This window comes from Capricornis sumatraensis, chromosome 6, assembly GCF_032405125.1.
Source record: "Capricornis sumatraensis isolate serow.1 chromosome 6, serow.2, whole genome shotgun sequence".
Taxonomy (NCBI): domain Eukaryota; kingdom Metazoa; phylum Chordata; class Mammalia; order Artiodactyla; family Bovidae; genus Capricornis; species Capricornis sumatraensis.
This window is the reverse complement of record NC_091074.1, coordinates 56,468,304-56,494,581: the sequence shown is the minus strand read 5'-3', so window position 1 is coordinate 56,494,581 and position 26,278 is coordinate 56,468,304. Positions and strand designations below refer to the sequence as shown.

Genomic DNA, 26,278 nt, shown 5'->3' with positions numbered 1-26,278 from the left:
ATTAAATTATATGCAATATTGTACTTTCTAAAGTACACACAAATATAATTTAGAAATATTCTCAATAAAGATTGAGACAATTTGTACAAGTTTTTTATAATGGTTCAGAGAATCCATTGATTTATTAAACATCTATTAAGCACCTAAATTATTTGCAAATTCCTGTGCTTGATAAGTAGTAGGTTTCTTCTACTTTCTTTCACCATGTGACTAGACTTAAAATCAATTTGAGTGAAAATATACACAAATAAGGTACATGGCCAGCAAGTGTAGGTACATACTGTGTAAGAAGAAAAGACAATAAAAGAGATGATTAATAATTAGTGATGCTGAGCATCTTTTCATGTGTTTGTTAGCCTGTATGTCTTCTTTGGACAAATGGCTATTTAAGATGCACAAACATCACTGATTATTAACAGAAATACAACTCAAAACTGGTGTGGTATCACTCACACCAGTCAGAATGGCCATCAGCAAAAAATCCACTAACAATAAATGCTGGAGAAGGTGTGGAGAAAAGGGAACCCTCTTATACTACTGGTCGGAATGTAAATTTATATAGCCACTATGGAGAACAGTATGGCAGTTCCTTAGAAAACTAAAAAAGAATTATCATGACCCAGCAATCCCACTCATGGGCATATACCCAGAGAAAACCATAACTTGAAAAGATACATGCACATCAGCATTCACTGCAGCACTATTTACAATAGCCAGGACACAGAACAACCTGAACGTCCATCATCAGAGGAGTAGATAAAGGTGTGGTACGTATACACAATGGAATACTACTCAGACATTATAAGGAATGAAACTTGTCATTTAGAGATGTGATTGGACCTAGAGACTGTCAAAGAGAGTGAACTAAGTCAGAAAGAGAAAAGCAAATATTGTATATTCATACATACATGTGGTACCTAGAAAAATGGTATAGATGACCTTATTTGAAAAGCAGAAATAGAGACACAGACATAGAAAGCAAACATATGGATAACTAGGGGGGGAAAGGGGTGGGATTAACTGGGAGATTGAGATGATACATATACACTATTAATACTATTTGCAAAATAGATAACTAATGAGAACGTACTGTATGACCTAGAGAACTCTACTCAAAGCTCTGTGGTGACCTAAATGGGAAGGAAATTCAAAAAAGAGGGGATGTATGTAAATATATAGCTGATTTACTTTGCTGTATAGAAGAAAACAACACAACATTTTAAAGCAAATATACCTCAATAAAAAATTAACTTTTTAAAAAGAGATGGTTATAAAACAGAGAGAACACTTTGAGGGTAGGGAAGTAGTGAAAAGATTTTGGAGATGGTACTTGAGGTGAGCCTTAGACAATGAGCTTGCATGCAAGTGAAATGGAAGATAAGCAGGCTCAAAACTGGCATACCTTCTAGCAATAGCATTTCTCACTAATACAAATGAATTTAAAATTATTGAACAGTCTCTTATTAGCCTCCTCAACATCCACAAAACTGGATTATCAGTAACGGCAGGTGGTTCTGCATTTTACTGGCCACAGAAAACCACCTTCACTCCAGGCTTATGCCAATAACTATTAATACTAGGTTCCTCCCTCTTGGTGTTCATCATAACTCCATCAAAAGGACCACTTTTAAGAGGAGTGCCTGGGAGACATGCGGTCCTGCCCATCCCTCTGACAGCCTGAAGCCTGTCTCTAGGACAATTTCAGATCAGCCAAGACCTAGGTACCTGGAACACCTCCCACAGCCCCTTCCTCACAGCTTCAGCCCTTCAGAACGGTTTTATGAACCCTCTTCTTCCTGCCACATCTGCAGCTCAAGAAAGGCAATTCTACAAAATGCTACCTTGCACAGGAAAGTTGTTAAGACTTTAATTATAAGACTCAGTGTCCACCTAGGAGAAATTCGCATCTGAACCAGCATCAAGAATAGGTGTGTTTCTCACAAACATGTGGTGGCTAAACAATATGCTAGTAAACAACCATTGGATCACTGAAGAAATCAAAGAAGAAGGAAAAAGAAAAAAAGAAACACCTAGTAACAAATGAAGATGAAAGCATCAAGGTCCAAAACTTATTGGATGCAGCAAAAGCAGTTCTAAGAATGAAGTTCATAGCAATACAATCTTGGCTCATGAAACAAGGAAAGTCTCAAATAAACAACCTAACCTTATCCCTAAAACAACTAGAGAAAGAACAACAAACAAAAGCTAAAGTTAGTAGAGGGAAGGAAATCATAAAGATCAGAGCAGAAATAAATGAAATAGAGACAAAACAATTGCAAAGACCAATGAAACTAAAAGCTGGTTCTTTGAAAAGATAAACAAGATTGATAAACCTTTAGGCAGATTTAGCAAGAAAAGAAAAGGAGAAGAATCAAATCAGCAGTGAGAAATTAGAAATGAAACAAAAGAAATTTACAACTGACTCCATAGACATACCAAGAATCACAAGAGGCTACTATGAACAACTGTATGCCAATAAAATGGACAACCCAGAAGAAACGGACAAATTCTTAGTAAGGTACAGTCACCCAAGACTGAACCAGGAAGAAACAGAAAATATGAACAGACAAATCACAAGCACTAGAACTGAAACTGTGATTAAGAATTGGTGCGTTTCTATGTGGCAACCGGGATGGGAGAGGAGTTTGGGAAAGAATGGAAACATGTACATGTATGGCTGAGTCCCTTCTCTGTTCACCTGAAACTATCATAACATTGTGAATCAGCTATAGCGCAATACAAAATTAAAAGTTTTTATTTTTTTAAAGAATAGTTGTGTTTCCCTTGTGCAACTGCTTTCAGCAATTGCAAATTAGGTAACATATCCTTTCAATACCTGGCACCTAAGAAAGTTAGAAGCCAGTAAGAATGTAAGTCATTTCACAATGCACCTTAATTTATAGCTTTGTTTTATGTCAACAACTAACTTTTTCTTCTCTCTTACATATATAAAAGCATCACCACTTGCCTATGCCCTCTGAAACTGCCTTAATTCCTTTCTACAGAAAGGGGATTGTAAACACATGACCAATTAGATTTTCCTTCCTGCAAGTGAGGGAAGTCCACCCTTTATCCATACTAAATAGTCAGATCAACAATAAGAACAGTGACAGACTTTATTTTCTTGGGCTCCAAAATCACTGTGGACAGTTATGCAGCTATGAAATTAAAAGACACTTGCTCTTTGGAAGAAAAGCTATGACAAACTTAGACAGCATATTAAAAAGAGGAGACATTACTTTGCCAACAAAGGTCTGTATAGTCAAAGCTATGGTTTTTCCAGTAGTCATATTCGGATGTGAGAGCTGGACAATAAAAAAGGCTAAGTGCCAAAGAACTGATGCCTTTGGACTGTGGTGTTGGAAAAGACTCCTGAGAGTCCCTTGGACAGCAAGGAGATTAAACCAGTCAATCCTAAAGGAAATCAACCCTGAATATTCACTGGAAGGACTGGTGCTGAAGCTGAAGCTCCAACACTTTGGCCACCTGTTGCAAAGAACTGACTCACTGGAAAAGACCCTGATGCTGGGAAAGACTGAAGACAAGAGAAGAGGACAACAGAGGATGAGATGGTTGGATAGCATCACTGACTCAATGGGCATAAATTTGAGCAAGCTCTGGGAAATGGTGAAAGACAGGGAAGACTGGCGTGCTGCAGTCCATGGGGCTGCAGAGTCAGATACAACTGAGCAACTGAACAAAGTCAGATCAACGCCCATTAAGTGAATGGGCATACCACAGGCCTGCAGGACATCCTGCCTACCACCTCTGTACCCATCAGAACCTCACAAGCAGTCAGCCATGTGTAAGATACACCAATACCTATGCTGCCTCACAGCAATGAATCAACCAGACTGCCAAGACATTTCAGGAACTAACAGACAACTTTATACAAGTGGAAGCACAGCAAATTCCAGTCACATTCAGCAGCACTGCTTTAAGGCCTCGAAGAGTAAATCAAGTTGTGCTTTATTTAAAAATCTCTCTGGAATCAGAAATGTCTTTTTCTAAATTACCACACACAATCATCCACTGCATCACGTCACTACATATCCCCTTCAAAACACTTTTCTGATCGCCTACATTGTGTTAAAAACAGTAAGACCATGTTGAGGAGCCTTAAAGACAATGGAGTGCCAGCCCTCCTCATGACAGGAGGCAGCCAGAACCCCTGGAAAGTATGTTAGAAATCAGACAGGCTTGGGTGTGAATCTTGGCCTTGCCACTCACTTGCCATGACTGAAGTCAAACCAGATGACCCTCTGAACCCCCGTTTCCTTATTTGTAGGATAGAGATGACAAAGATGATGATGATGTCTCATCTTGGGACTGTTGTATAAAGAGTCTGACAGAGTGTCTGACACAAATTATGACTCAATAAATGTTACCTTCTCTCCAGTTCACCTCCCATTTGTCAAAGAATTTTAAATCAATTCAATGAGTGAGAATATTCTATAGAGCTAAGTATAATTAAAGGCAAAAGTGAAATAATCACTTTGTGAGAAAAAAATAATAACAGTGTCCAATATTTGTTGAGCAATTAGTTTACACATACTATCTCATCTGCCTCACCTCTCCTTCAGTGTGCTATTATTGTTCACATCTTATAAATGAGGGTACCAAGGCTCTAATATGGTGGGAAATTTTTCCAAATAAGTAGCAGAGCTGAGATTTGAATCCACATAGTCTAACTCCAGAAGCCATGCACTTAACCACCAGGAAAACACTGGTTTGAATATACATGCAAAATTTTTTGGAAAAACGAAAAGTAATTTATTTCAACTGGGGGATGGTGGTCAAAGAAGCCTTTGGGAAGAAGGAGATATTAGAACTGGGCCTTGGAGAAAGAGCAAGATTTCACTTTGATAGAGGTAGAGTGGAAAAGGGATTTATATAAAGGAGGACTATTCCAGGCTGAGGGATTCGCACCAAAAACATGGAGGTGTGAAACGATAGGATGTGCTGGGACACAGTGAGAAATTGTCAGAGATAGATATCCCTGACAGAGAAGGCAACGGCACCCCACTCCAGTACTCTGGTCTGGAAATCCCAGGGACGGAGGAGCCTGGTAGGCTGCAGTCCATGGGGTCGCGCAGAGTCAGACACAACTGAGAGACTTCACTTTCACTTTTCACTTTCATGCATTGGAGAAGGAAATGGCAACCTACTCCAGTGTTCTTGCCTGGAGAATCCCAAGGACAGGGGAGCCTGGTGGGCTGCCATCGATGGGGTCACAGAGAGTCGGACGACTGAAGCGACTTAGCAGCAGCAGCAGTAGATATCCCTGAGCTCATAGTAACCCTACTGCTAATTGTAAGCAAGAAGGATGGAGCAGGAGGAAGTATTAGGAAAGCAGCTTGGGGCCAAATGTCATGCCTAAAATGTCTTCCAGGGGTATTTGGATCTTAGAGGCACCAGAGAGTCACAGGTGGTTGCTGTGATACAGCAAAGAGAAGATACATGACACAACCCATCCTTCAAGAAAGAAACTGTCAACAATAAGGAGGAGGTATTAGAACGGGGGGAGAGAAAACTGTTAGGAGGTTCCTATAATACTTCAGGAAAGACTGGAAGGCTGGACAGGGCCAATGACAATGGAAAGGGGTGTGCACAAAGATACCCCAGGGGCCAGTTAGGGGGCCTGAGTACTGATATGGGTGCCTGGGGAGACACTGACATTTTTGGCCAATAAGGAGAAGACAGAAATGAAAAAAAGGACAAAGCAGCTAGCAGTTCTTTGAAAAATAATGTGAGTCTTTGACAAAGCAGTGTAATTGTTAGAGGTGCTTTGAGCTGCAACTGACAGAGAAGTAGACAATGAAGACACTTTGTTATTTCATGGAAGAAGTCAAGGGACTTCTTGGAAAGCCCCAGGGACAGCTAACTGTTCAATGATGTTATTCACGTCTATATATTCAAAGAGGGACTAGGTTGGTGCCTCTGGAAACCTCTTAATTTTTTCCTCATTGACCCAAGCAGTGGCAGCAGCAGCCCCATTCTTTACATGAAAACATCTAATAAAGGAAGGACTTCTCTTTCCACATCTGCGTCTATTTTTAGGGAGAAAAATATTTCCCAGAATCCTTTGAGATGACTTCCTGCATGCTGGAATGCCATCACTGACCACCCTTAGCTACCAGGATGTTAGAGAAATAAGTATCCAACAAGCAGAATTATGATTACTGTGGATGGCTTACACCATGATATATCTATGAGCCAAGTATATTACAGGTTATCAAATTCAGGAAGTGTTAATAAGAAAGAAGGGGTTATGTCTACTGAGTGGGTAACCAACAGTGTCTGCCATAAGCATTTTGAACAAAGCAATCTGCCTTCCAGAAAATGGGAATTTACAAGAAGAAAATGTGATATTTGGCCATGGACACATGTTTCTAATGAAAGTGAAGCTCTGATCTGGCAGCCTCAGAAGGAATACCTTATCCTAAATTCCCTCTTCAAGATCATGAGATATTCTGAAGTCTTTAGCTTTTTGGAAGATGGATCTTCACCAGCCTAAGCAAAAGGAAAAGATGATACACAACTACTAGGATTTGTGATTCAGACTATGAGAACTTCTAACAAAGCAAGATGTTGCAGTCTCAGGTGAAATACAACTCTTGCTCCTCTGAGTAGTTCTGGAAATTAAGGAACATTGACTCATTCCCTGAACCATGGCTATTTCACTCTTTCCTGCATGTTCAAATCCTATGTGTTCTTTAATGTTCAGTTCAATTTTGGCTTCCTTCATCAAGTTTTTCCTATCACCAACCAATTTGTAGCTCACCATACAATTTAATACATTCACAGACATCTTCCTCATTCTGTTATCAAATTCAGTTGATTTGACCTGAAATAGTTACCAATTCTGTCCACCTCTTTTCATCTCCATTGCTGATAACTGTTTATGTTTACTGGGCATGTGCTTCATTGCAAGGCATTATTCTACACACTTTACAATTATTAATTCATTTAATCTTTTTAACAACTCTATGAGATAAATTATAGTAATCATTTTATACATGCGGAGACTTGGAAATAGAATTGTTAAGTAACTTGTTCAAATTCACATAGGTAATAAGTGATACAGATACTACCGAGAAATCATTTCTTAATTGATACATTACACTTCCTCTCTTATAAATCACATCCCATTTCACCTAAACTACTGCAACAGGATCCTGTCAATTTCCTTGCCTGGACTTAACTCCTCTCCATGCAGTCTTTATCCTAAAGCTAGAATGATCTTTAAAAAATGCAAAACTTGGTCATGGTAAATTCCTCCCCAAACTTTCTACGCTGTCCAAGATTTTGCCCTGTCTATCTCTCCAGTCTTACCTTGGGTTATCCTTCTCCTAGAACTTTTGATTCTAACCACCTTTATGCTTTCATTGCTTCCTACCCCACAGCCTTTTCACAGGCTATCCCTCTACCTAAAAGGCTCTTCCTTATCTCCGATTTTACCTTCCTTACCTATTCAAATCTACTTATCCTTCAGAACATCACTGAAATGTCACTCCACACACAGGAGAGCCTTCTTCCCACCTTCAGTTCAGTTCAGTTGCTCAGTCGTGTCTGACTCTATGTGACCCTATGAACTGCAGCACACCAGGCCTCCCTGTCCATTACCAACTTTCAGAGTCCACCCAAACCCATGTCCATTGAGTTGGTGATGCCATCCAACCATCTCATCCTTTGTCGTCCCCTTCTCCTCCTGCCCTCAGTCTTTCCCAGCATCAGGGTCTTTTCAAATGAGTCAGCTCTTCACATCAGGTGGCCAAAGTACTGGAGTTTCAGCTTCAACATCAGTCCTTCCAATGAACACCCAGGACTGATTTCTTTTAGGATGGACTGGTTGGATCTCCTTGTAGTCCAAGGGACTCTCAAGAGTCTTCTCCAGCACCACACTTCAAAAGCATCATTTCTTCTGTGCTCAGCTTTCTTTACACTCCAACTCTCACATCCATACATGACCACTGGAAAAACCGTAGCCTTGAGTAGATGGACCTTTGTGGACAAAGTAATGTCTCTGCTTTTTAATATGCTGTCTAAGTTGGTCATAACTTTCCTTCCAAGGAGTAAGTGTCTTTTAATTTCATGGCTGCAATCACAATCTGCAGTGATTTTGGAGCCCCCAAAATAAAGTCATCCACTGTTTCCCCATCTATTTTCCATGAAGTGATGGGACCAGATGCCATGATCTTAGATTACCCCACCTTCAGATTAGCTCAAGTTCTAACAGGTCATAGCAGATTCTGTTAATTACTAACTGATCAGCCATACAAGGACAGGGCAGAGTTTGCATATTTCAATCATCAGTGTATTTCTAGCAGTGAGCCCATTCTTTCCCTCAGGAAGCAGTCCACTTTTACAATAAGTACAAGTCTAAGCTTCCTTGCCAACAGTGCATGTTCTTTGAGGTCACTGACTGTGCCTCAGAGAGGTGGGCTACTCTAGTAAAGAGAATATGGGCTTTGGTTATGTTAATTCAAAACCCATGTCTGGATACATGACTTCTCAAGTCTCAACTTTCCCAATTTTAAGAGGAAATAATTACATTGAAGAATAAAAGAGATACTGAAAGCAATGTACTAGGAAACCTGGCAGCAAATGCTCTTTAGATTGTTCTTCCCAGAGGGTCAGTGGCATGAGCAGTGAGGCTGCACACCAGAGGCCCAGTGGCCTCCCCCACCTCCCACACAATTCACCTTGAGCCAAGCTTCCTTCTCCACCTGTTCACCTGCATGAATACCATCATGTGGAAATATGCAAAAATGCTACAGTGAGCAAGAGGTGAAGGATTTGCTAGGCACAGAGGGAACAGGACAAAATGAACATGGTATGTGCTGAGTATCCACTAAATGACAAGCATTTTCATACATTATCTCATTTAATATTTAGCAAAAGTAAATCTCATTCTACAAATGCAGAAACTGGGGCTCAGAGAGGTTAAATGTCTCACCCATGGGCTTTGAGCAGGTAGGTGGTAGAGACCCGACTTGAACTCAGGTCTGCATAGGATTTGCTCCTGCTACCCCAAGGTAATACCTCCAAAACAATTCTCTTCCTTGCTGTTGCTTTCAGGTAAATGTGCTTTAAAGACCCAAGACATCTTTTACCTGTCCTTAAAGTCAACCTGACCCAGTGGGAAGAATTAAACCATTCAGTAATATGTGAGCACACAGTGTCTCACAATTACCTATCTGCAAATGAATTACACATGCTGGAGCTTCTCTTTCAAAAAGCTACATGCTACTTAAGTAGAAAAACTAACTCAATTCAAAATGCCCAATACTAAATTGTTGACTAGAGAATTTTTTTAAATAACCTAATTTTGAATGAGTTTTAATTGATGAATTAAAAGTAGCTAGTCATTATCATTCTCTGGGCCTAAATGAAGTTAATAAAATGAAAGATTAGGTGGAGAAGGGAGAAGGAAGACAGAGGAAATCGTGTCCCTTCTCTCTGAGATGCTACACAGCCCAGGGCTTGAAATGAAGAACTGAGCACCCAAGACCCCCCACAACTAGCTCCATCACGCAACCTATATACTGAGGTTACTCAACATGCAACCCATCCACTGCTGCTGCTGCTGCTGCTAAGTCGCTTCAGTCGTGTCCGACTCTGTGAGACCCCAGAGACGGCAGCCCACCAGGCTCCCCTGTCCCTGGGGTTCTCCAGGCAAGAACACTGGAGTGGGTTGCCATTTCCTTCTCCAATGCAGGAAAGTGAAAAGTGAAAGTGAAGTCGCTCAGTCGAGTCTGACTCTTAGCGACCCCATGGACTGCAGCCTACCAGGCTCTTCTATCCATGGGATTTTTCAGGCAAGAGTACTGGAGTGGGTTGCCATTTCCTTCTCCAAACCCATCCACTGCTGCTGCTCAGTCGCTTCAATCATGTCCGACTCTGTGCGACCCCATAGATGGCAGCCCACCAGGCTCCCCCATCCCTGGGATTCTCCAGGCAAGAATACTGGAGTGGGTTGCCATTTCCTTACCCGTGCCCAAATCTCCTGGGACTTTTGTGAATGCCACTTCGGAGGACTTACTCCAGATCTACAGATTCAGATTCTCTGGAAAATGATGCCCAGGAAATGGCATTTTAACAAACACCCTAGATGTTTCTGATTCATCCCAAGGTTTGGAAACAGCTTTGGGTGATCAGTAAAAATGCAAAGATCAAGATGATTCTGCCTATTTATTTACTTTGTGGGGATATAATTTTCTGTAAGAACCTTGAAAACTTTTTAATGAATGATATATTTATCCCAGCAACTCTAAAGACCAGGCAGTCCCACTTTCAAAATGAGGGAAATCAAGTCTTAAAATATATGTGACATGTCCACCCTTTACAATCAGGAATCAACTACTCGTACCTAGAGAAGAAGGATAAACAGTTACCAATTCACCAATAAGTGCATTTTATACTGTAAATCTAATCCACTTGATTAACTTACCTTTGTATGCAATTCCTAGTTAATTCTATCTTGTGGGGGAATGGCATTTTTCTAAATTTATAACTTCAGTATGCTCCTTAGTTACAAATAGACTCCCTGACTCAACTACTAATTGCATGTTCAGGACACTCTTATTCTTCTGTACAACACCTAGGAAAGGTAAATTTTTTAGATAAATTATTTCCTTTTCTTCCTCCTTACCACTGATTAAAGGCAATCCACTAGCCAATTCTCTCACCTGCTATCCTACCATTTCAAATTTTGGAAATGGAAATGTAGATCATAAAAGAAACCTAATTGTTGAACAGATTCTTTGTGATTAAGCAAATACCTCTAATCTTTCCTTAGTTTAGCAGTCTCTCTTCCTTTGCTTCTGGGGACTTGCCGCAAGCCTAAGGGGTCCCTGAAACTTGAGGGTCAAGTACCCAAGGCAACAATTCATTAGCCACGGGCTTTACTGGAGTCTTCCCAATTGGAGGAGCTCTGAGAGTCTCATCACCTTGGAAACACAACAGCAGGCTCCCTGAATATACAGACAGTATAGATTTTTAAGCACCATAAGAAAATAGGGTTTAGTTATCCCCAAATGTAAAAGTCATGATTCAAAACTGTCACTGACTGGGAAGCATCTTTAGTCAGGAATAGCATCTTCAAGCTGACAAGTCACAAATATGTGTACTTTTGCTAACCAAACCGGTAGTTGGGGAAAAGCTCAAAAATATCCCATCTCTATCTTTAATTTTTCTCCTAAAAACGGAATGCTTCCTCTGAAACTGGCAAGGCCACTGCCAATACAATTACCACTGGTGTGTATGGAACACTCAAGTTACCTACGTCTTTGTAGAAATCCTGATTTTTGGAAACAGAAGTGCGGAAGATACACTCATAGAAGACATTTTGAACCTTTTAAAATGGAACTGCTTGTTTTGATGCAAATGGCTGGGGGTGGGGGATGGGGGTGGGGGGAGCGGTAAGGCGGTAAATTTCTCTCGGACTATCCTTTCTAGTATTACAAGTTGTCTAGTCTGGATCATTAGTATCAATATGTTGTTTTCTGAATGATCAGATGAATGAAATCAGTTCTTAACTTATTCGAATTCACTGAAAGGACTCAACAACACTGATCAAATGACCCTTCTATTATTTCGTTCACAATAAATTCAATCAAATTTACGGAGCGCCTAAGCGATGCTAGGCACTCTGCCAGGAGCCTGAGATACAAAAATGAATGAAGCAAGGTGCTAGTTTATTAATGATTTCAAGATTTGAGAGAACACAGCCTCGCTCCCTCTTCCACCAAAGCCTGCAAGGCTGTGGACCCAATCGTACTCTACATCTCCCAGCACCTGGGAACACTTTACTTTCATTCCATCCCACGAACCCAGCCCCAGGGCTCCCCCGGAAAGAGCCAAACCCTTAAGTTCAACTCCGCACCGAGCTAACTCCGGGGTCCGTGGCTCCCCGGGCGAGATTCCTCGCACCTGTCCGCCCGCCCGTCGGGGTGCGCCTGACCCCGCAGCCGCTTACTTTGCCACTGTCGCTCACACCAAGGAGGTGCTCCCGCAGCACCTCCATGGGGCAGGTCCAGGTGGAGTGGACGAACGTCCCTCGGAAGATGTGCGCCAGGGGCGGCCTCCGGGCGGCACACATGTTAGCGGTGGAGCGCAGCGCGGAGTCCGCGGGCGGAGGAGGGCGCACCGGCCGAACGCGCGGCGAGGACTCCCTGTGGCTGCGGGCAGCTGCCGAGCCGGCACCCGCTCAGGCCTTGGCCTGCCCCCGCTTCCCCGCGCGATCGCCTGTCCCCTGCAGGCCGCGCCCAGGGGCTGGGTTCCTGCCTCCTCGATGCCAATAGGATTTGTCTCCCGTGAGTTGGTTCTAGTCTTTCTCTCCTCCCCTGCTTTAGTTTTTGATACAGTTAACTCTTTGAGTTTCCAAAATCACCGCTCATGTAGCGATTCTTTTAACCCTTGGTGGCTGTCGTCCATGCAGGAGGCCGGAGGTGAAGGGAGGAGCTGGAGGATTCAGGATTCCAGCCCTGTAACTTTAATTGGTCACTGCATCTGCTTTCTCCTCCGCCTTTCTTTAATTGGCACACCCAGAGTCACACTTACCTGCTTTCTTTGCCCTTTAAACTCTTAGCTATCTGTGGCCCAACTCTGGACCTTTTCAACCACAAGGTCTTACCTGGCACAAGTTCAGTGCCAGGGTGACACGTCTGTTATGACTGCCTACCTGGAGAAGGGAATGGCTACCCACTCCAGTATTCTTAGGCTTCCCTGGTGCCTCAGATGCTAAAGAATCTGCCTACAGTGCTGGAGACCTGGGTTCAATCCTGGGTTGCAAAGATCCCTTGGAGAAGGAAATGGCTACCCCCTCCAGTATTCTTGCTGAAGAATTCCACGGACAGAGGAACCTGGTGGGCTACAGTCCATGGGGTCACAATGAGTCAGACCCAACTTTCACTTTTCTTTCACCTTACCAACCAGTTTCATTTTCATTTCTGTGGGCTGCAGAATTTGTCTTAACCTGATGTTCTGGAAGCATGTCCTACAGAACTGCTGGGGTCCCACCACTGGAGGTTAATCTTGACCCCAAAGTTCTTTACTGTACCTGAGGCTAACGTTTTGGCCCTCGTGTCCACCCACAAACAACTCCAATTTTTCTCATACCTAAAATAAATGAATCTCTTTGATTTACTTCCAGTTGTACAGGGGGAGAAAATTAAGTACTCAAGCCAAGTTACTAGAAATGGCAGTGTGGCATGGCTTGGTAGAAACAGTGCTGGATTAGAAATCAAGAGTTTATGGTCCATGCACGTGGGCCTCAGCATCCTTATCATCCTTGTTTGTGAAAACGGAACTTGGACTGGGTGGTTGCTAAGACTGAGACTGAGATTAGGTCAGCAGTCCTCCCCTACAGCATGCGCACAAAGTCCTCTCCTAAGTTCCTCCAGGAAGAACAACTTGTTTCGACTCAGGACATTTGCTCATGTGGATCCTTCTGCCCCTAATGCCTCCTGCGGATACTGACTGGCTCCTCATAGTCACTAAGTCATGTATGACTCTTTTGCCACCCCATGGACTGTAACCCACCAGCCTCCTCTGTCCAGGGGATTTCCCAGGCAAGAACACTGGAGTGGGTTGTCATTTCTTTCTCCAGGGATCTTCCTGACCAAGGGATCAAACCCAAGTCTCCTGGATTGGCAGGCAAATTCTTTACCACTGAGCCACCAGGGAAGCCCCTTCTCATCACTGCTTTGCCTCAAATGTCAGCTCTCTCAAGTAATCTACCTCCAACACCAAGCTAATAGCACACCCCTATCCCTCGCAGTTTCTATTGCATTAAACTATCTTGTTTCTGCTTTTGCATTTATCATAGCTAATTTCATTTATTTTATGCTTTTTTATTTATATCTGCTTCCCTTCCGCCAGTACAAACACAGACACACAGAGTAATAAAAGTACCACAAAACCAGGAGTCTTATGCCTAGAACAGTCCCTGCTATTTCTTACATATTAAATGAATGAATGTTTTTTGGGGGGAGCAGAGAAGTAACTTGAGATAAATATCTATTTTGGATCCTTCATAAAGTATCAGGGTTTCACATTGCCATGTATGAGCAGGCTTTCTCTGAATTTCTGCTTTTATGACCAAGGGGTAGCTTAGATAAATGATTCATCCCCTTCTCAATTCCTTCACCTCCTCCTTACCAAGGTGGAGGAGGACCAATTCATGAGGACTTTCTTTGCTTTAGCACTGAAAGTCTCACAGTGCAGGAAACTGCCAGTCCCAGGCACACCAAGCTGAGTGAGCATCCTGCCAAGAACTCAGATTAAGAAGCCCTGAGATTAGGAAACTGAGAGTTTTGCCCTTGCCTCTGGGAAGTGTTGGGTTTCCCTGGTGGTTCAGAGGTTAAAGCATCTGCCTGCATATGCGGGAGACCTGGGTTCGATCCCTGGGTTGGGAAGATCCCCTGGAGAAGGAAATGGCAACCCACTCCAGTATTCTTGCCTGGAGAATCCCATGGATGGAGGAGCCTGGTGGACTACAGTCCATGGGGTCACAATGAGTCAGACACGACTGAGTGACTTCACTTTCTGGAAGGCGTCAGCCCTTTCTCCCTGTTGCTTTCTTCTGATTATGCAGACCACACTCCCTGCTTGCAGTCCCAACAGATAGAATACTGAAACATCTTCTTGATCTCAATACATACACACAAACCTCAGAAAGAAAATAAAATGTCTCGCTGTTACTGTAAAAGTGGAATCAATTAAACATTTTCCTAAAGTAAATACAACTAATTTATTACTTAATGAAAGTCAGCTAAATGTCCAACAATTGAGTCTAATGAATTAAAATCCATTTACTTAGTAGAATATTATGAAGTTTAAAAAAAAATAGGGGATATATGCAACCCTGTGGGAATTCATGTAATAAAATGTCGGGGTATTTTTATTAATTTATTTTAATTGGAGGCTAATTGCTTTACAATATTGTAATGGTTTTTACCATTCATTCACATGAATCAGCCATGGGTGTATATGTGTTCCCCATCCTGAACCCCCTGACTCTTTGTGACCCCATGGACTGTAGCCTATCAGTCTCCTCTGTCCATGGGATTTTTCAGGCAAGAGTACTGGAGTGGATCGCCATTTCCTTCTCCAGGGGATGTTCCCGACCTAGGAATCGAACCCAAGTCTCCCACATTGCAAGCAGACGCTTTACCATCTGAGCCACTGTTCCATTGTGTATATATACCACAGCGTTCTTATCCATTCGTCTGCTGATGGACATCTAGGTTGCTTCCATGTCCTGGCGATTATGAAAGTGCTGTGATGAACACTGGGGTTCAGTTCAGTTCAGTTCAGTTGCTCAGTCATGTCTGACTCTTCACGACCCCCTGAATCCCAGCACGCCAGGCCTCCCTGTCCATCACCAACTCCCGGAGTTCACTCAGACTCACGTCCATCGAGTCCGTGATGCCATCCAGCCATCCCATCCTCTGTCATCCCCTTCTCTTCCTGCCCTCAATACCTCCCAGCATCAGAGTCTTTTCCAATCAGTCAACTCTTCTCATGAGGTGGCCAAAGTTTTGGAGTTTCAGCTTTAGCATCAGTCCTTCCAGTGAACACCCAGGACTGATCTCCTTTAGGATGGACTGGTTGGATCTCCTTGCAGTCCAAGGGACTTTCAAGAGTCTTCTCCAACACCACAGTTCAAAAGCATCAATTCTTCGGCACTCAGCTTTCTCCACAGTCCAATTCTCACATCCATACATGACCACTGGAAAAACCACACCCTTGACCAGATGGACCTTTGTTGGCAAAGTAATGTCTTTGCTTTTGAATATGCTATCTAGGTTGCTCATAACTTTTCTTACAAGGTGTAAGTGTCTTTTAATTTCATGGCTGCATTCACCATCTGCAGTGATTTTGGAGCCCAAAAAAATAGTCTGCCACTGTTTCCCCATCTATTTCCCATGAAGTGATGGGACCAGATGCCATGATTTTCGTTTTCTGAATGTTGAGCTTTAAGCCAACTTTTTCACTCTCCTCTTTCACTTTCAGCAAGAGGCTTTATAGTTCCCCTTCACCTTTTGCCATAAGGGTGGTGTCATCTGCATATCTGAGGTTATTGATATTTCTCCCGGCAATCTTGATTCCAGCTTGTGTTTCTTCCAGTCCAGCGTTTCTCATATTGTACTCTGCATATAAGTTAAATAAGCAAGGTGACAATATACAGCCTTGATGTACTCCTTTTCCTATTTGGAACCAGTCTGTTGTTCCATGTCCAGTTCTAACTGTTGCTTTCTGACCTGCACACAGGTTTCTCAAGAGGCAGGTGAGGTGGTCTGGTATTCCCATCTCTTTCAGAAGTTTCCACAGTTTATTGTGATCCACACAGTCAAAGGCTTTGGCTTAGTCAGTAAAGCAGAAATAGATGTTTTTCTGGAACTCTCTTGCTTTTTCCATGATCCAGCGGATGTTGGCAATTTGATCTCTGGTTCCTCTGCCTTTTCTAAAACCAGCTTGAACATCTGGAAGTTCACAGTTCATGTATTGCTGAAGCCTGGCTTGGAGGATTTTGAGCATTACTTTACTAGCATGTGAGATGAGTGCAATTGTGCAGTAGTTTGAATATTCTTTGGTATTGCCTTTCTTTGGGATTGGAATGAAAACTGACCTTTTCCAGTCCTGTGGCCACTGCTGAGTTTTCCAAATTTGCTGGCATATTGAGTGCAGCACTTTCACAGCATCATTTTTTAGGATTTGAAATAGCTCAACTGGAATTCCATCACCTCCACCAACCTTGTTCGTAGTGATGCTTTCTAAGGCCCACTTGACTTCACATTCCAGGATGATGGCTCTAGGTGAGTGATCACACCATCGTGATTATCTTGGTCGTAAAGATCTTTTTTGTGCAATACATTGGGGTACATGTGTTTTTTTCAATTCTGGTTTCCTTGGTGTGTATGCCCAGCAGTGGGATTGCTGTGTTGTATGGCAGTTCTATTTCCAGTTTTTTAAGGAATTCCACACTGTTCTCCATAATGGCTGTACTAGTTTGCATTCCAACCAACAGTGTAAGAGGGTTCCCTTTTCTCCACACCCTCTCCAACATTCATTGTTTGTAGACTTTTTGATAGCAGCCATTCTGACTGCTGTGAGATAGTACCTCACTGGGGTTTTGATTTGCTTTTCTCTGATAATGAGTGGTGTTGAGCATGTGTTTGTTAGCCATCTGTATGTCTTCTTTGGAGAAATGTCTGTTTAGTTCTTTGGCCCATTTTTTGATTGGTTGTTTATTTTTCTGGAATTGAGCTGCTCAGCTGCTTGTATATTTTTGAGATTAATTCTGTTGCAGGAAGAGGGACCCCTTCTAGGGCCTGAAACTGGGCTCTTGTCTAACACTCGGAATTGAATTGTCTGAGGAGACACATGTGCTGACAAAGCCAGGGATTTTATTGGGAAAGGGCACCCGGGTGGAGAGCAGTAGGGTAAGGGAACACAGGAGAACAGCTCTGCCACATGGCTTGCAGTTCTCGGGTTTTATGGTGATGGGATTAGTTTCTGGGTTGTCTTTAGCCAATCATTTTGACTCAGAGTCCTTCCTGGTGGTGCACACCTTCTTCAGCCAAGATGGATGCAACAGAGAGGATGCTGGGAGGTAGTCAGACATGTGGTGTCTCCTTTCAACCTTTGCTGAACCCTTCCAGTTGGTGGTGGCTTATTAGTTCCGTGTTCCTTACCAGGATCTCCTGTCATAAAACAACTGATGCAAATGGTTAGTATGGTGCCTGGCCAGGGTGGGTGGTTTCAGTCAGTGTGCTTCCCCTAACAATTTTTTGTCAGTTGCTTAATTTGCTATTATTTTCTGTCATAATGAAAGCTGTCTTTTCACCTTGCTTATAGTTTCCTTTGTTGTGCAAAAGCTTTTAAGTTTAATTAGGTCCCATTTGTTTATTTTTGCTTTTATTTCCAATACCCTGGGAGGTGGGTCACAGAGGATCCTGCTATGATTTGTGTCAGAGAGTGTTTTGCCTATGTTTTCCTCTAGGAGTTTTATAGTTTCTGGTCTTACATTTAGATCTTTAATCCATTTTGAGTTTATTTTTGTGTATGTGTTAGAAAGTGTTCTAGTTTCATTCTTTTACATGTGGTTTACATGATAAAGAGATTGTCTTTTCTCTATTGTATATTCTTGCCTCAAGTTTTTTTAATGGCATTTATGCTATGGTTCGGAGAAGGCAATGGCAACCCACTCCAGTACTCTTGCCTGGAAAATCCCATGGACGGAGGAGCCTGGTAGCCTGCAGTCCATGTGGTCCCAAAGAGTTGGACATGGCTGAGTGACTTCACTTTCACTTTTCACTTTCATGCATTGGAGAAGGAAATGGCAACCCATTCCAGTGTTCTTGCCTGGAGAATCCCAGGGACAGGGGAGCCTGTTGGGCTGCTGTCTATTGGGTCGCACAGAGTCGGACACGACTGAAGCAACTTAGCAGCAGCAGCAGCATGCTATGGATAAAGTCAGGAAATGCCTAGAGCATAATGGCTAGAATTAAAAAGGTGTGCCAAACAATGGCAGTCATTCTATTGAGGTAATGGAATTACTAGGAAATAGTGTTTTGATAGTTATTGACATTGTTACAAGTGGTTGATAGAATGACTAATCACCATGTAGCTTTGAATAAAGTTAATCTCCTTAAGAAATCAGAGTGATTATATTCTTTGCAGCCAAAGATGGAGACGCTCTATACAGTCAGCAAACACAAGACTGGGAGCTGACTGTGGCTCATATCATGAACTCCTTATTGCCAAATTCAGACCTAAATTGAAGAAAGTAGGGGAAAACACTAGACCATTCAGGTATGACCTAAATCAAATCCCTTATGATTATACAGTGGAAGTGAGAAATAGATTTAAGGGACTAGATCTGATAGACAGAGTGCCTGATGAACTATGGACAGAGGTGCATGACATTGTACAGGACACAGGGATCAAGACCATCCCCATGGGAAGGAAATGCAAAAAAGCAAAATGGCTGTCTGAGGAGGCCTTACAAATAGCTGTGAAAAGAAGAGAAGTGAAAAGCAAAGGAGAAAAGGAAAGATATAAGCATCTGAATGCAGGGTTCCAAAGAATAGCATGGGGAGATAAGAAAGCCTTCCTCAGCGATCAATGCAAAGAAATAGAGAACAACAACAGAATGGGAAAGACTAGAGATCACTTCAAGAAAATTAGAGATACCAAGGGAATATTTCATACAAAGATGGGCTTGATAAAGGACAGAGATGGTATGGACCTAACAGAAGCAGAAGATATTAAGAAGAGGTGGCAAGAATACACAGAAGAACTGTACAAAAAAGATCTTCACTACCCAGATAATCATGATGGTGTGATCACTCATCACACCAGGCCAGATATCCTGGAATGTGAAGTCAAGTAGGCTTTAGAAAACATCACTATGAACAAAGCTAGTAGAGGTGATGGAATTCCAGTTGAGCTATTTCAAATCCTGAAAGATGATGCTGTAAAAGTCCTGCACTCAATCTGCCAGCAAATTTGGAAAACTCAGCAGTGGCCACAAGACTGGAAAAGGTCAGTTTTCATTCCAATCCCAAAGAAAGGCAATGCCATAGAATGCGGAAACTACCGCAAAATTGCACTCACTCATCTCACATGCTAGTAAAGTAATGCTCAAAATTCTCCAAGCCAGGCTTCAGCAATACGTGAACCGTAAACTTCCAGATGATCAAGCTGGTTTTGGAAAAGGCAGAGGAACCAGAGATCAAATTGCCAACATCTGCTGGATCATCATAAAAGGAAGAGAGTTCCAGAAAAACATCTATTTCTGCTTTATTGACTAAGCCAAAGCCTTTGACTGTGTGGATCACAATAAACTGTGGAAACTTCTGAAAGAGATGGGAATACCAGACCACCTCACCTGCCTATATGCAGGTCAGGAAGCAACAGTTAGAACTGGACATGGAACAACAGACTGGTTCCAAATAGGAAAAGGAGTACGTCAAGGCTGTATATTGTCACCCTGCTTATTTAACTTATATGCAGAGTACATCATGAGAAACGCTGGGCTGGAAGAAGCACAAGCTGGAATCAATATTGCCAGGAGAAATATCAATAACCTCAGATATGGAAATGACACCACCCTTATGGCAGAAAGTGAAGAGGAACTAAAGCTTTTTGATGAAAGTGAAAGAAGAGAGTGAAAAAGTTGGCTTAAAGCTCAACATTCAGAAAACGAAGATCATGGTGTTTGGCCCCATCACTTCATGGGAAATAGATGGGGAAACAGTGGAAACAGTGGATGACTTTATTTTGGGGGGCTCCAAAATCAGTGCAGATGGTTTTTGCAGCCATGAAATTAAAAGACGCTTACTCCTTGGAAGGAAAGTTATGACCAACCTAGATAGCATATTCAAAAGCAGAGACATTACTTTGTCAGCAAAGGTCCATCTGGTCAAGGCTATGCTTTTTCCAGTAGTCATGTATGGATGCGAGAGGTGGACTGTGAAGAAAGCTGAGCGCCGAAGAATTGATGCTTTTGAACTGTGGTGTTGGAGAAGACTCTTGAGAGTCCCTTGGACTGTGAGAAAATCCTACCAGTCCATTCTAAAAGAGATCAGTCCTGGGTGTTCATTGGAAGGACTGATGCTGAAGCTGAAACTCAGTCTTGGCCACGTCATGAGAAGAGTTGACTGATTGGAAAAGACTCTGATGCTGGGAGGTATTGGGGGCAGGAGGAGAAGGGGACGACAGAGGATGAGATGGCTGGATGGCATCACCGACTCGATGGACATGAGTTTGAGTGAACTCCGGGAGTTGGTTATGGACAGGGAGGCCTGGCATGCTGCGATTCATGGGGTCGCAGTCAGACATGACTGTGCAACTGAACGGAACTGAATCTTCTTAAACAGACGATATGGCCATAGGTCTCCAGGTGACCTGGCATTAGCACTTCTCAGGTAAGTGTTAGTTTTACCAAGCAGGGCACAATTTCACCTCCTTGCAGCCATGATATAGGCATGTCACTTAGGATCTAGTACCTTCAGCTCAGCCACACATCAGGAAATCTTGGCTTCCCAGCTATTGCCTGTTCTCTCCCCTCAGATGTGGAGACTCCTTTAAATTGCTAGTCCTCTTGCAATTTTGATGCCCATTCTGTTATGTCTAGGGAAATGTTCTCATGGCTACTGAGGTTTGGAAGAAGCAAGGAGTACAGAGCTTTTATATTTACCTTTGAAACACAGCCCAAGTACACTGCAAGCCAGCCACTTGCTTAATATAATTATTCTGCCCAGGGCTAAGTATGCAACAAATGCTTATTGTGCCTCTGAAGTTTCAAGGAAATAGCACTTTCTATTATTAAGCTCTTTCTATAGCCCATATTCAATATTCATGCAATATTAGAACTGAAAGAGCATTAGAGTTTATCACTCTTTGTGCATTTCACTGCTGTTTTCTAGGATCACTGTCAGTCAACCCTCACCAGCTTAATTCATCAAAAGGAAATCCAACAGTGGTATGCACTTTCAGGGCCCTACCCACGCATATCACTTCCTTCCTTCCAGGGAAAACAGACTCTCTATGGCATGGATGCTTCCTGAAGCCCTGGCTGCTTCTTCAGGCTCTTTTCCTTCCAGTTTGCCACATACAATACATCTGCTGTGCTCACGATCTCTCTGCCTGCAGTGCCCTGATACCACTATACACTGTGCCTACTTTATTATACTGCCCACTCTTCCCTGGCTAAATCCCTGGCTAAATACTTCAGCTTAATTGCTCACTCCCACCCCCTTCCAGGAAATCTTTACACCTCCTCTCTTTCTCAGGTGTTAAATGCTCCTCCTCTGAGTTTGTGGGGGTGCTCTAAGTATTCCTTTATCAGTCTGTCTCCCTGAGAAGACTGCTATTTTCCTTATGAACCACATTTTCTTCCTTCCCTTCTCTTTCTGTATCCCCTTAACACAATGTCTGACCAATTGGAGCTGCTCAATAGATATAAAAGTTGGATTTCAAATGATGACTCTATTGCCTAATTTTAGTGCTAAAAAATAAAGGGCTAGAGAATTCCCTGGTGGTCCAGCAGTTAAGACTTTCCTTCCCAAAGCAAGGAGTGCCAGTTTGATCCCTTATCAGGGACCTAAGATCCCACATGCCTCCTGGCCAAAAAAGCAAAACAGAAAACAGAAACAATATTGTAACAAATTCAATAAAGACTTTAGAAAATGTTCCACATTCAAAAAAAATCTAAGAAAAAAAAAAAGACGATATAGTGGGTACGTGCTGAGTGAGTGAGTGAAGTTGCTCAGTTGTGTCCAACTCTTTGTGACCCCATGGACTGTAGCCCGCCAGGCTCCTCCGTCCATGGGATTCTCCAGGCAAGAATACTGGAGTGGGTTGCCATTTCCTTCTCCAGGGGATCGTCCCAACCCAGGGATTGAATCCAGGTCTCCTGCATTGCAGGCAGACGCTTTAACCTTTGAGCCACCAGGGAAGCCCATGGGTATGTGCTAAGAGTGAGCAATTCATAGACTGGAACTTAAGAATGAGCTTTATTTCATTTATTTAGTTTTCCAACATTTTATTGTGAAAATTTTCAAATGTATAGAGAAGTCAAAAAGCTTCATTTCTTAAGATCACATTTCTCCTACTTCGATGCAGCCAAGTGTTTTCAAACTCACTAACAACTGGACGGGACCAGTAAAACTGAAACTCTAATTGTCTGAAGAAAAGAACAGGAACATAGTATGATCAGTTACGACATTTTGATCATCTTCTCAGTCTAACTATATGGTAGCTGGTCATTCTTGCTAGATGGAACTTGACTGTTTTAAAAAGCTTTCTCTTTTACTATCTCATTTGAACCTCACAACAACCCTATAAAGTAGGAAGAGAATGTATTTTAACAATTTCAGAGATGAGGAAACCAAGGTTCAGTGTGGTTGGCTTGACTATCCAGTTAGTATAGAATAGAACTCGGTTTTAGCTCATAATCCTCATTCATTGTCTCATTACGGTAAACTGTGAAGGATTTTCCATTCAATTTTGCCATGGTTCACTTGGTCCCTGCACTGTGGACTATCATCTAAAACTTTCACTTTGTACATGGCTTTTCAACAGTTGCCAGTGACATACAGATCTACTCTGAAGAAAAACCAAAGGAGAAATCATGGACCTCTAGGAGAAGAACAATCCAATCTGTATCAGTCAGTAAAATGATTTAGTCAGAATAATTCACACTTTGAAGAGGCACAGGGAGTGAGGGGCAGGCAGGTTAAATGAAAAGCCACTTTCCTCTCCTATCTGGGAGAGAAGTTGTCATTGCACAGTGAAATAAATGCCTGCCTATTTTATTTATTCTTTTTGTGTAGCTAAATCTATCAGTTTCCATGGTGCCCCATGTTCACCATGGAAACTCTGACAAACTCGTTATGCTTTAGGAAAAAAACACATACACCGAAAATCTGAGATGGGATAAATGCACTCCTTTTAAAACTGTGTTCTTCTGAGTAGGAAGCCTTGATGGATAGCAAATTATAATGATCTCGATTTTTCCACTTCTAAGTGGGAATAGAGTTTTGCGTACACATCAAAGGAGAACCCTTGATTTCCCAAAATTACTTTATCTGTGTGGCAGTAGTTATGTCTATGAATATTTCACTTCAGCTTTTACTGGCAGCAGAGACATGACTCAGTCCTTATTTATCTGATTTTTATGAGAATATGGTACTAGTCCCTAATTTCTTATTTGTTCAGAAATTTATATTATGATAGGCACCGTGCTAGGCTATGTGGACATGAAAATCCATGAAACAGACATTGTCTTGTCCATATGCAACTTGCACTAATCTTTTTCTCCATCACCTCTAGGAGTAGGAATTAATTGTGTTCATAGTGTTACCATAATATTTCCCTAGTGTGATTGACAAATTACATATTGTCATATATACCATATTCAGTTCAGTTCAGTTCAGTCACTCAGTCGTGTCCAACCCTTTGCGACCCCATGAATAGCAGCACGTCAGGCCTCCCTGTCCATCACCAACTCCCAGAGTGTACTCTAACTCATGTGCATCGAGTCAGTGATGCCATCCAGCCATCTCATCCTCTGTCATCCCCTTCTCCTCCTGCCCCCAATCCCTCCCAGCATCAGGGACTTTTCCAATGAGTCAACTCTTCGCATGAGGTGGCCAAAGTACTGGAGTTTCAGCCTTACCATCAGTCTTTCCAATGAACACCCAGGACTGATCTCTCCTAGAATGGACTGGTTGGATCTCCCTGCAGTCCAAGGGACTCTCAAGAGTCTTCTCCAACACACAGTTCAAAAGCATCAATTCTTCAGTGCTCAGCTTTCTTCACAGTCCAACTCTCACATCCATACATGACCACTGGAAAACCATAGCCTTGACCAGGTGGACTTTGTTGGCAAAGTAATGTCTCTGCTTTTGAATATGCTATCTAGGTTGCTCATAACTTTCCTCCAAGGAGTAAGCATCTTTTAATTTCATGGCTGCATTCACCATCTGCAGTGATTTTCGAGCCCCCCCAAAATAGATTCTGACACTGTTTCCACGGTTTCCCCATCTATTTCCCATGAAGCGATGGGACCAAACACCATGATCTTCATTTTCTGAATGTTGAGCTTTAAGCCAACTTTTTCACTCTCCTCTTTCACTTTCATCAAGAGGTTTTTTAATTCCTCTTCATTTTCTGCCATGAGGATGGTATCATTTGCATATCTGAGGTTATTGATATTTCTCCCAGCAATCTTGATTCCAGCTTGTGCTTCTTCCAGCCCAGTGTTTCTCATGATGTACTCTGAATAGAATTTAAATAAGCAGGGTGACAACATACAGCCTTGACGGAGTCCTTTTCCTATTTGGAACCAGTCTGTTGTTCCATTTCCAGTTCTAACTGTTGCTTCCTGACCTGCATATGGGCAGTTGAGGTGGTCTGGTATTCCCATCTCTTTCAGAAGTTTCCACAGTTTATTGTGATCCATACAGTCAAAGGCTTTGGCATAGTCAATAAAGCAGAAATAGATGTTTTTCTGGAACTCTCTTGCTTTTTCCATGATCCAGCGGATGTTGGCAATTTGATCTCTGGTTCCTCTGCCTCTTCTAAAACCAGCTTGAACATCTGGAAGTTCACAGTCCATCAATAGATAAATGGATAAAGAGGCCATGGTACATATATGCAATGGAATACTACTCAGCCATGAAAAAGAAGAAACTAATGCCATTTGCAGCAACATGAATGTAACTAGAGATCATCATAGTAAGTAAAAAAGATAAAGAAAAATACCATATGATATCACTTATGTGAATCTAAAATACAACAAATGAACCTACCTATTAAAGAGAAATAGAATCATAGACATGGAGAAAAACCTGATGGTTGCCAAGGGCAACAGCACTGGTTGGGGTTGCAGATGTAAGCTTTTATAAATAGAATGGATAAATGACAAGATCATACTATATAGCACTGAGAACTATTGATACATTCAATATCCTCTGATAAACCATTATGGAAAAGAATAGTTTTTAAAAAGAATGTGTGTGTATATATATATAACTGAATCACTTTGCTGTACAGCAGTAATTAATACAACATTGCAAATCAACCATACCTCAACAAATAAATAAAAATTTTTATAAAAAACTAGGATAGGGAATCGTTGACATGACTGCACACATTTTGGGGAATTATTTGTTAATTGTTATGCCTTGAACTAAATAGTTTATTTTATACATATTCACTATGCCACATCAATGAGACAAAGAGGATTAAGCGAATATTATTTAGGTGTTAATTCTGAAGACCACAGAAAAAAGTTGATTTTCCTCAAGAATATCAATGAACAGCTCAAGTGGCTTGAGCATGGTTCTGAAGTTAGGAAAATGCTGGTCCCAGGTAATGATATACTAGTCAATATACTATAACAGCTGGTGCATGCCTATAGAGCCCATGATTCTAGAAGCCATATCACATTTGGACTCTACCCTAGGAGAAAGCCAAATATTACCATAACATCCTTAGAGCTCCTTTAGATATGGATATCAAGTGCTAACTGAAACTCAAGTTAAATGATACAATAATGATTTTTTTAAAGGAGAGAAAAGTTCTAAAGAAGTCTTATAGTGGTATTTGAGTGTATAAAGTTAAACTTAAATGTCAAAAATTCCTCTGCATATTTGTAAAGGGACAATTTTTAATATTACATATAAATGAAAGAACTTACCATTTATGGTCCATATGAAATGCAAAAGTCCTTTCATTATATCCATAACAAAAATCTAGT

The 26,278-nt window shown here is 41.9% G+C and overlaps 2 protein-coding genes across 2 annotated transcripts in view; one reads left to right on the top strand and one right to left on the bottom strand.

The window, feature by feature from the left end:
* Positions 1-12,103, bottom strand: part of GDA (guanine deaminase) — a 118,140-nt gene extending 106,037 nt beyond the window's left edge. Inside the window, exon 1 of the mRNA XM_068974417.1 lies at positions 11,981-12,103. Within this exon, the coding sequence (XP_068830518.1) occupies positions 11,981-12,103 (123 nt within the window). The remainder of the gene's footprint in view (positions 1-11,980) is intronic.
* C6H9orf57 (chromosome 6 C9orf57 homolog) overlaps positions 12,102-26,278 on the top strand; it is a 141,466-nt gene continuing 127,289 nt past the window's right edge. The window contains exon 1 of the mRNA XM_068973589.1: positions 12,102-12,267. Within this exon, the coding sequence (XP_068829690.1) occupies positions 12,102-12,267 (166 nt within the window). The remainder of the gene's footprint in view (positions 12,268-26,278) is intronic.